The sequence below is a fragment of the Oryctolagus cuniculus genome, chromosome 12, assembly GCF_051225735.1.
Source record: "Oryctolagus cuniculus isolate XC-2025 breed Fujian yellow rabbit chromosome 12, ASM5122573v1, whole genome shotgun sequence".
Taxonomy (NCBI): domain Eukaryota; kingdom Metazoa; phylum Chordata; class Mammalia; order Lagomorpha; family Leporidae; genus Oryctolagus; species Oryctolagus cuniculus.
Window position 1 is genome coordinate 51,181,383 of NC_142878.1, and position 10,679 is coordinate 51,192,061.

Genomic DNA, 10,679 nt, shown 5'->3' on the forward strand with positions numbered 1-10,679 from the left:
ACCCCCAGTTTAGTTTTTATTTCAATAAGGTTTTCAACCTGTAGTGCTTTAAGGCTGTGATTAGCAATGAGGCAGTATTTTCATTCTGAGGCCTGTAACCTGCCCCTTTTAGGACTGCTGCATTTGCAAGGTTTCAATTCCCAGCAGCAAGACAGACATAAATAAGCCCAACATGGTTAGGAACTGTATCCAGGATGCTTTTCCCCTGCCCACCCCAGAGGCCTTCAGAGGCCAGAGCAGCAAAGGTGTGAAGAGTGAGCTCTGTGGGTGGTTGGCGTGGGAAGGGAGAGAGCCCTGGGCGGGAGTCCGGAGACCTGGGCACTGGTCCCAGCTCCGTCATGGGATTCCTCTGTCACCTTGAGCAGATCAATTTCTCCCTGGGCCTCAGTTACTTCACTGAATCCTCATTTGGAATGGACGACACCTGATACCTTCCCAGTTCTGGCATCTTCCCAGTGTGGGAGTCCCAGTGGTCTCCCCAAGAAGCCCCCCAAGACAACCTCACCAAAAAGGCCCCTTGCCTGCCGCAGCTTCCTGGCCAGCACGCTGTGAGTGCGAGAGCAGCCCGGGTGAGCCTGCATGGGGGACCCCTGCTACCTTTCTGAGGGCTGGAGTGAGACTTTTCTCAGGATAACAAGGAACGGAGGAGAGAGTGCAGCTTTTGTGAATTAAACTTGAAGTCCAGACAGAATGCTAATGCTATTGGCTAAATGTTCTTGCAATTTAAGTGTTCATTCTTTATCTCTGCTTCAGGCTACTGTTTAGTGTGTCTGCGTGGGAGGGAAGGAGTGGGGGGAGAGAGAGAGAAACACTAGGACGCCCCCACCTGGAGCTGAGTGGCACATCTCTGGAAGGCCAATGAAAATGGGGTGGAAGGGTGGGCACTGGGCCAGATGGAGGGGTCCACCTCCCCCCTCACCCCAAACCTAGAGGCAGCAGTGGCTGGGCCTGGCTGTGGATATCCTTGAGGTCGCCCAGTCGCCATGGTAACCCAGCTCTTGGGGAGTCGAAGCTCTTCAGCAACCTAAGGGGAGGTTGGGTGGGGCCTCTAGGCAGAGCAGAAGCATGGGGCTGGAGCAGCCACCTCATCAGCTTTTGTCATCTGTCCTCTAAGGGACATAATAAATAGGAGAAGCGGTCGGGCATGGGGGAAGCAGCTCCCATATGTCTCTCTTCCTTTCTGCCCCCTCTGTCCACCCCCTCCCCAGCTGTCTTCCCCCGTGGCAGTTCTTGTTCCCTCCTCCCCCTCCTCTAGCCCAGCTCATGCCTCCTCCACGCAGGAGCCTGCAACAGGAGGCCTCTTCTCCTTGCCCCTGGGAACTGCCCTCTTCTCTCCCTGGCCCACCTCCATCCATGGTGCCTTTAGCCTCCCCTCTGTGTTCTCTTTCACACTGGCTGTAGGAGGAGGGGTCTGAGATGGGGGGCATTCCCTCCAGGGGCCCAGCTCTTCTCTCCGGGGAATTTCACCTGTGTCCCTGCCAGGTTGGTGCTGCAGTCCAGGTCCACTGCTTCTCTTGCACACCTTTCTAACCTGCATTGCACACAAAGCAAGGACACTATCCACAGACACCCGTGCACACAGCTAGGCCACATTGACATGCACCTGGATCTCAAGATGATCCACCAGGGGCACGCGGATAGACCTCAAATAAGGGTCCCACACCGTGGTGACAGACAGTGTGGGTTCTTTAGTCAGATGGGCCTCGGCTCAGGTTCCAGTTCTACCCTAGTTCCTCTATGGTCACGAGCGAGTTAAAAGCTTGCTTTGTCAGAAAAATGGGGGAAATAATGGTAGCTGCCTAGTGAGAATGAGCGCATTTCAACCCGCACTGGGCACGAAGTCTGACACATGCTGTCGTGGCTGATGGGATCACGGGGCATGCACAGCTGGACTTCCTGATCCACCAACGCTGCACCTGTGGAGCGCCGGGGCCGTGCGGGATGTGAACATGCACGTTCACACGCCCAGGACAGCCGGGCTGCACAGGCCTTCCCCGCCCCCTGTGCTCCACAGTCCCTAGCACACCTGCTGCTCTCCCTGTCCTCCCCCGACACTCCTTCCTGGCCCGCCCCACAGCTGTGTGGGGGCTGGGGTTCAGCCCCTGGGGGACTCAGCAGGGCCTCTCTGAAGACAGCTGTATGAGGGCATCAGCCTTCCCCCCTTGACAGCCCCTTATTACCCCCCCATCCCCTATAATTAGCCCCCATGGTGCTGGACCCCCTGGGGTTGGGACGGGAGAGTGGGGGCTCCTTGGACTCTAATGGCACCTAGTAGGGGTGAGATTGCAGGGCCGGCAGCCTGTCTGGGGTGCTCTGGCTCAGATTTTGAAAGATCTGGGTGGTGGTGGTGGTGGTGGGGTGCTGCGGACATCTGAGGTGTGACCCACAGAGGCGGAGGTGGTAGGAGCAGTTCCTTTTATTAACAGCCAGAAAGTGGGGATCACTGAAGGCAGTCACTAAGGGGCCACAAGGTCAAGGGGTGTGGGGCTCAGAGAGATGGGAGCTGGGCCCACCACTCACTTCCGGGACCCAGAGGGCATGGCTGGTCCAAGACGCAGAGGCACTGGTTACTCGAGTCACAAGGGTCAGGACAGGCACCTGGGGGAGGGGTGCAAACATCATAGCACCCTCTTCAGCACCCCACCAAGAGGTGTTTGAGCCCCTTTGTATCCGCCCCTGGCCCTCAGGACTCACCAGAGGCTGAGGGAGAGTCTCCTTTTCGTGGGCAGCTGTCACGGGCTAGGGCTGGGGGTGGTGGCCGGCGTGCAGGGCCTGGGGGCCCCTGGGCTGATGCCCTGGCTCGCGTAGTACTCCACCACCTGTCGCGGCACCTCGGCCAGGACGCACTTGGCGAGCGCGGAGGGAGCGGCCTGGCGGTGGCCGGAAGACTTGGTTGGTGGTGGTCGGGGTGGGATCCGGTGCGGGAGGGGCAGGGCTTCAGGGTCATTCAAAAGATCAGATTTGGGGGTATAAGGAACCCCACCCCTCACCCCAGCACTCACATCCTTGAAGTCCCGGAAGGGCACGAACTGGACGATGTCGCGGGCTGCAGGCACCCCTCGCGGGCAGCGCAAGGGACCATCGTCACCATCCAGCAGCCGCATGTCCGAGAAGTCAGCGTTGCCCACGCCCACGATGATGATGGACATGGGCAGGCGCGAGGCGCGCACGATGGCGGTGCGGGTCTCGGCCATGTCGCTCACCACGCCGTCAGTGAGCACCAGCAGCACCGAGTACTTCTGCGGGAAGCAGAGTGGAGGAAGTGCGGGCTCTTAAGTGCTGGGTATTGACACCCGCCCAGGTCCAGGCCCTGACACTGGCCCCACCCGACGACCCCCCCGGGGTCTCCTCACTGAGGCTTGGCCAGTGCTCTGCTCCCGCTGGGCCGGCCCGGCCACGCGGTTGATGATGGGAGCCACGTTGGTGGGGCCGTAGAGCTGGATCTGGGGCAAGCAGCGGCGGTAGGAGGCGATGACCCCTGCGATCTCTGTGGGCAGAAGGGCAGGCCTTAAAGCGAGAGGTGCTCCTTGCCTCTTAGGACTGGCCGCCCCCCAGATTTCTCACTCTGTGTTTCTCTAAGCAGAGGGAGAGTTGAGCAGGTCCCCAGGGCTGGAGTGGATGGAAGGGAGGCTGCTGGAGCCATGGTGTGCTCTTGCAAGGAGTGTGCAGGTCCCGGCTGTAGGCGTGTGTGCCACTGGAGGTGGGCTGGTGGGGACCCCCTGAACCCACTTTTAAAAATTGTTTATTCATTTATTTATTTTAGTTTACTTGAAAGGCAGAGCAACACAGGGAGAAAGACACACACACACACACACACGCACACACAGTCTTCCATCCCCTGGTACACTCCCCACTGCTAGAGCTGGGCCAGGCTGAAGCCAGGAACCTGGAAATCCCAATTGAGTGGCAGGTGCCCAGGTACTTGAGTGATCATCTTGCCGCCCCTCAGGATGCATTAGCAAGACTCTGAGTTGGGAGCTGGGTAGGTGGGCCTCAAACAGGTGCTGTAGGGAATGCAGGCGTCCCAAGCCTTGACCTGCTGCACCACAACGCCCACCGGGGGGACTTCCCCTCTTTACCGTCACATTCAGGATTTTCAGGGTCAAAGTTGATAGCAAAGTCATGGGACACCTGTGAGGGAGAGGTGACAGCAGTGGCAGGATGACTTTCCTTCCTGTCTGACTCTGCCACCTTCCCTTCCCTCCCTCTGTACCCAGCTTACCTCGAAGTTGGGGGGGATTCGAGCCCCAAAACCGAAAGCTGGGAACCGCTTGTCACTGAAAAGAAGAAAAGGCCGTGGCACCCTCTGGGCAAGGCCTCTCGTCTTATGCCTCCTGCCCTCCACCTGCTCCTACCTGTCGTAGTCCTGGCAGATGCCTCCTACTGCTCGCAGAGCCTGCAGGTAGTGGTTGGGCTGCCGGGGGCTGAGGCAGTGGAGGGACTGGCTGCTCCTTGGGTCCCCATTGGAGGCAGTGAAGTCGATGGCCACCTGGTGGAGGTGATGCAGCCAGCAGGGCCTCAGAGAGGCTGGGCCGGAGCTCAGGTCTACAGGGAAGACTCAGAGGAATCTGGGGGAGCCCGCAGGTGGCCTCATCATGGGGTGGGGGTGAGGTTCAAGCTGATGGTGCAAAGGCACATGGGAAGCCCAGGTAGGGGAGGTAGGATTGTGGGCCCCTCCTGTTGCCTGCGTCCCATTCCTGAGCCTTTACCGTGAAGCTGATCTGGCAGCCACCCATGATGTAATCCAGAAAGGTGTGCACCTTCTCCACCTGGCGGGAGGGGAGAGGTAAAGTGGAGGGATGGGCTGTTCCTCCAGGGGAGGGAGCTTTTGAGGCTGCAGTTGGGGTGGGATAGGGCAAGGGCTCCAAGTTTCTGGAAGCCCTTGAAACAAGGGCAAGGTTGACTCTGAGATTGTGGTGGGGCAGGGGCAGGGGTAGAGCATTAAGGAGGAGCTGGGACTTACCGTGCACTGGGCCAGCACCACTGTCCCTGAGCTCTTGTAATTCTTCTTCTTGTCGCGGTATTTGGGGTTGATACAGTCCCACTGCATCTAGACATCACCCACTCCACAAGCTCAGCGTCTCATGTCCACCAAGTGGCCCCTTTCACCCCATTCCAGAAGAGCAACCCAGAGGAAGACCCGAGGCTTGGTCCTTGGGTTGGGCCTGGACCCCTTCCAACCCTCTCCACCTCCCATCACCTACAGTAGCCTCTTCAGCATCACCCTCAGGAGCCTCTCAGAGATCTGGGTGGAATGTGGGGGGTGGGGTGGGGTCTCTGCAGCACCTCCTGCCCGGGGTTTGCTGTCCCCTCCTGCATCTCCTGGAAGGTGCTGGTGAACTCGCCGATGAAGTCGTGCTTCCCACTTGAGTCATAGTCATACACCAGGAACTGAGAGGGTGGAGGACAAGAGGGGTCAGGGTCAGGGTCAGGGTCAGGGTCAGGGTCAGGATCAGAGCTGTCTGCAGTGGCTAATGGGGCTGGGGAGCACCCACAAGGTCGAGGTGGTCGCGGTTTCCAGATTCTGATGCCCTCAACCTGCTTCAAGAGGCCACCTGCCGACCTTTGTTCTTTGGCTCAACCTGGCAGAGACTTTGGCCTCTGATAAAAGGCACACACGTGGGCAGTTTCACACTGAGCTGTGAACTGTTGTTTACCCACAGTGAGAAGGGATCAGCACATGGGGGGAGGAGGGGTGGGCTGGGCTCAAGGGGAGTCTCCAGGCTGCATTTGCTTGGCGGGGGCTTTACCTTGAGAGGCCGGTGGACGTCACAGCTGCATAGGGAGTGCAGGGACAGGCGGAACGGCTCCCAGCTGGGGTTCAAGTTGTTCTTCACCACCTTGGAGAGGCACCAAGGAGCTGGGTACCTACTGTCTAATTTCCCTCCTCTGCTCTCCATCCATCTCCATAGCCCCGGGCACCAACCTCAGTCCTCCAGACCAGCTGGTCATTCTGGTCCCCGTTGGTCTTATAAATCTCCATGAAAGGGTCAGACTTGCTGAACAGGTCCTGAGGAGGGAAGCGCTAATGAGCCTGGGGAGGTTGCGAGGAGGAGGAAGGGGGAGGCCTGGGCCTCTGGGATCTATCTCAAATGGGAGACTGGACTCCAGCAGGGGTGATGGGGGCCTGGACTTGGGGCTCCAACCTTGTTGTCCAGCTTGTGGGCTCTGAAGGTGAGTTGCACATAGTCATTGGTGCCAGATACCTCCTCGGCCACGATCTGCAAGGGGGACACATTGGCAAGACTCTCTCCCCTGACCACAAGTGCCACCCTCCTCCCTTTCCCTTTGACGGCAGTCTCCACGGGCTCCACACAGGGGCACTGAATGCGTGGCAGAGGTGACCCAGCCTACCGTGATAGTGGACTTGCCCGCAGTCTTCCCATTCTTCAGCAGTAATGGCTTGGTGACCTTGGTTTGTGACACAATCTGGGGATGGAGGTGGAGCGAGATCCAGCTGTGATGCTGTCCCCTGCCTTGGTCAGGTTACAAGAGGTGGACTGACAGCTGCCCACTGAATGCCCATAACACTGGGCCCTTTGACTTGGGCTAGGGTTGGATTCAATTCCTATAGCAGCCTTGAGAGGGAAGCACTATAACCTCCCCCTGTTCCCATTTTTTTTTTTTTGGGGGGGGACGGAGGAAACAGAGAGGTTAAGTAACTTGTCTGGAGCTTCACAGCCAATGAGCAGTGGGGGAAGGGATCCCAGCGTGGATCGGACTAGCTCCAGAGTGCATGCTGTCTCTTATTGTAGCCTCCACAGGCAGAAGCGGATGCAGGTGGGGTGCCTGGGCGGGAATGCAGACCTGGCCCAAGGTGCATTCTGTAGAGCCGAGGAAGGTGTCATCTCGGGGACTGGTGGCTCCGTCCTCAGCATCGAACACGTGGAACTGCAGGGGCTGCTTCTCCTCAAAAAAGTACTCGAGGGCCAGCACCCGGGAGAAGACGGGGTTGGAGCAGGAGCGAAGCACCTCCGTGCGCTCCACCTGCAGCGGGCGGGGCGAAAGCCCTCTGGGAACCGGGGCTACTGCACCCTGTCCTGGGCACACTGCTCACGCCGGCCCGGACACTAGCTGCTGTCTTTCTGAGCTAGGCTTGCTACCAGCCTGCTGGACCAGCTCAGCCCTTTGTGGGGTACCCCGCTGCCTCTGGGACTCTGTACTTTCAAATCTGTGAAATGGGTTGTGCTCGGCATGGAAGCACATTTATCTCCAAGGTTCCCCATGAGGTCCAGAATAAAAAATGGCCCGTGGAGCCCTTGTCCTCCCCTTGGAGGCCCTCACTGGCGGCACCTGCCAGCCCTCCCACCCAGGCTTACCCAGGAGGTTAGTTAAGGAAAAACCTGAGCTGTTCTCACCTCCACCCACTGCTCGTCAGAGTAGAGCTTGAGCAGCACGCAGGGGTGAGGCTTGGTGAGTGTGTCTCGGTCCAAGAGGCCGTGGCAGGATACCCGCAGCTCTACCCGAGAGGCCCCCAGCGTCATGGCTGGGGGCTCGGGCACCCAGGCCATCTCGGGGTCCGACATGTCACCGTGAGGACACAGCAGACTGCCTGGACACTGCAAAGGGAAAGGATCTGTCTTCTGGGGGCCCTGAGTCCCGCCCCCTTCCCTCCTTGCTAGGGCCCTGGGGTCTCATGGACGCCTGCTTCCCCGAGCTCTGAGCCTTGTGCTGCGGCACAGGAGCGCCATGCATCTGTCACTCCTGCCGGCCTAGGTCCACGTGGCTGGGCTGGAGAGGGCTGGAGGGCTGGGGGTGGGAGGTGGGGTTCCTGGCAGTCTTGGCTCCTAGGCCATTGATTGATCCACGCTTTCTGCTGCCTCAGCATCTTCCACTACTTCCCGACTGATGTCTAAGCCAGCGCTGCACTCAGTCTTGGCACGAGGGAGCCGAACTGGGGCAAAGAGGGGGGGCCGATGGGGGGGGAGGAGGTGGAGAGGCCGCAGGAGGGCTGACGAGGACGGGCCTCAGGGCTGAAGTCTGCAGTGGGCAGGAGGAGTCAGGTTGGAAGGTGCCCTGCAGGGCTGGCTGTCCCTGTCCACTCCCTACCCCCACTCACCTTCCGGCTGGCTGGCTGATGGAGAAATGAGGGGTGGTGGGCTTGGGGAGTGAGCGCAGGACCAGGGTGTTGCTGCAGGCTCCTCCAGCCTCCTGGCGGGGGCTCTCACTATGAGGAGCCACGCATCCTCCCCTCCTCCCCTGTTCTCACACTTCTTGGCAACACTGGCACTGTTTCTTAGCGACAGGATTTTGGGGGAGCCGCGGCCCCTTCCATGCCACCCGTGGGATGCATGCGCGCCACCCTCCCCCAGCAGTGGCACCAAGCCTTGGGCAGCAGCAGGCAGGGGTACGCCGGCCCGAGTTCCTGACCAGTCGGTGCGTCACCTATTCGTGTCTGTCCAGATTTCAGGGTGAGGCTGCCTGATCTCACGTCCTGCTTCCCGGAGCGAGTGTGTGTTGGTCTGAGTGCGCCACCCTCTGTGTCTCTCTGCCCCTGTCATGTGCGTTTGTCTGTCTCCAGGAGGGTGTGACCGTTCCCGGAGCTCCCTCAGAACCGGGACCCTTCCCTGGCCGGGGACCCGCCCCCGCCCCCCCCCAACAGGTGCCTTTTGGTATATGTGAGGGAGGGTCTGGGCTGAGGGGGCTCTGCCTTCCAGCCACGAGTCTCCCAGTTCTTGTGGGTCCCCCGAGACAGGCAGGGGCATGTGATGAGGAGCGGATCGGCAGGGATGGAGACCTCTCTGGGACTGGAGGAGATGTTGTCATGGAGACTGGGCCAGGCCGGGGTGCTGACCAGGGCCGGGCAAGGGAGGGAGGGTGGGCTCACCTGGGCTCTTGGTTGGGGGCTCTTCTCTCCGGCTCTCTGGCCCTGGCCCTGACTCCCTTGCTGCTCCAGCCGCTGGCGCCGGCTCCAGCTCCAGCTCTGCTGCTATTTATGGGGCCTGGATGGGGAGGGGTGCGGGGGGGCTGCCGCACCAGCTCCCCCCGCACAGACGGGTTGGGAGGGAGAGGAGGAGAGGGGCAGGGCCACTGCCTGGGAGGGAGCCACAGAGCCCAGGGAGGAGGGCGGGCTGGCGAGGCTCCGAGGCAGGACCCCTCTAGACACAGTGACACACATCCTCCCCTTCACACCACACCCACGCCCGGAATCCAAAGAAGCACACATTGCAGTGTGTGTGCGCACACACACATCCACACCGAGAAATGGTGGCGACACACGCACCCACGGCTCCCAGGCTAACACATCTCCACACGCACAGGCACCAGTCCGTAAACTCCCTGCGACACCACGGCAGGCACAGTCTCGAGACACACTGGGAAACACACCCAGTGTCACAATCGGATGCGCTCGTCCAGGACACTTGCAATCACAGCTGAGAGCTCCCTGGGATGTCCTTGTCACAAATACACACACACACATTTGCTCGCACCAGCCGGACCGTGGGTCTCTAAGCCGCACGCCGGCTCTCAGGGCCCTGGGAAGGATGTCCATTTCCCTGCCACCTTCTTATGAGATGGAGGAAATGGATGCAACTGCTCTGGGACACGCGTGACCTCACATTCCTCTCTAGCAGCTGGAGGATGGGGCTGCGCAGTGGGGGTGCGGACCCAGGCACTGGCACCCAAGGCACCTTCCTGGTGCCACAAGGTGTCCAATGCCGTCCCCACCCCCACCCCTGCTGATTCAACCCATATGGTCACATCCTTGTGGGAGGGGCCGTGCCACCACGGATCTTACGGAAACAAGACGATAGTCATCCCCAGTGAGACAAGGGGAAGTGAGTGAGTGCCTGAGGAGCTTCAGGCCACGTGGGGAGACATTTGGGCACATGGCCATCTGTGAGGCGTGGCAAGAGTGCTGTCCTGGACACCTTCACCCTCCACTCCCAACGCTGCTTGCTCATAGAATTAAGGCAGCAGCCATCCACTGAACCTGTCCTGGGTGCCAGCCCTTGTGTCAGGTGCTGGCACTAACTAGGAGATTAGGCACAGCCCCTGTGCTTGGAGGAGGGAGACTATGTAGATCAGAGGGACACACACACACGATCAGCACAACGCACAGAACCAGAAGCATGGCAGGTGCCAAGTCATGGACCCGCCCAGGATGCAATGGGGGCACGATGAGAGGTAGGGAAGGCATTGGGAGGGCTTCCTGGAGGAAGAGGCTGCAGAGCAGGATCTTGAGTGCCAAGGTAGGATTTGTCAGGACACCAGTTGGAAACGATTAATTTAATTATCGATCCTCTTAGGCCACAGAGACTTCTGCTCACCTACAAGCTACGCAACTGTTGAGGGTTGTTGGCTATTGAAGGTGCCCCCAGGATGACTCATACCACGTAATACGGTCAGTGAGACATGCACACGCAGCTCCCCAGACTCCCTGGTACTCTGTAGTCTTCCAATGTGCTCATGTCCCCTGCAGCTAGACGGAAGCTGATGATGGGCTCTGTGACGGTGGTCCCTTCTCCAGCCGGCTCAGGCCTGGCTGGGCGACCACCAGCCCCTTCCATCCCTCTCTGTTCTTCCTTCTCCTCCCCCTGGAGCCCCAGTGCCACCTCTCGGGGTGTTCCTCACCTCTCCCCATGGTGGCCAAGCTCTGGCGGCGGGGGGAGGGGGTGTGGGAGGAAGGGAGCAGATGGTGGGGCGTGGGGGCAGTGAATGGGAAAAACAGCAGACTC

At 59.8% G+C, this 10,679-nt stretch overlaps 1 protein-coding gene across 3 annotated transcripts; it reads right to left on the minus strand.

The window, feature by feature from the left end:
- Positions 1–2,398: 2,398 nt before the first annotated feature.
- On the minus strand, positions 2,399–8,960 carry CPNE6 (copine 6). 3 transcript variants are annotated; one of them, XM_008269393.5, is made up of 17 exons: positions 8,828–8,960; positions 7,359–7,559; positions 6,808–6,987; positions 6,355–6,429; positions 6,147–6,221; positions 5,927–6,010; positions 5,751–5,840; positions 5,287–5,391; positions 4,964–5,050; positions 4,710–4,769; positions 4,356–4,489; positions 4,223–4,277; positions 4,080–4,131; positions 3,354–3,487; positions 3,003–3,239; positions 2,695–2,870; positions 2,399–2,598 (listed from the first exon to the last, which is right to left on the minus strand). In XM_008269393.5, exons 2-16 carry the CDS (start codon positions 7,524–7,526, stop codon positions 2,733–2,735), a joined length of 1,674 nt encoding a protein of 557 aa, XP_008267615.1. In that variant the 5' UTR covers positions 7,527–7,559; positions 8,828–8,960; the 3' UTR covers positions 2,399–2,598; positions 2,695–2,732. The 3 variants fall into 3 exon arrangements, with proteins under 3 accessions (XP_008267615.1, XP_069909964.1, XP_008267616.1); XM_070053863.2 differs by lacking the exon at positions 8,828–8,960 and adding an exon at positions 8,386–8,496; XM_008269394.5 differs by lacking the exon at positions 8,828–8,960 and adding an exon at positions 8,060–8,197.
- Between the last annotated feature and the right edge of the window lie 1,719 nt (positions 8,961–10,679).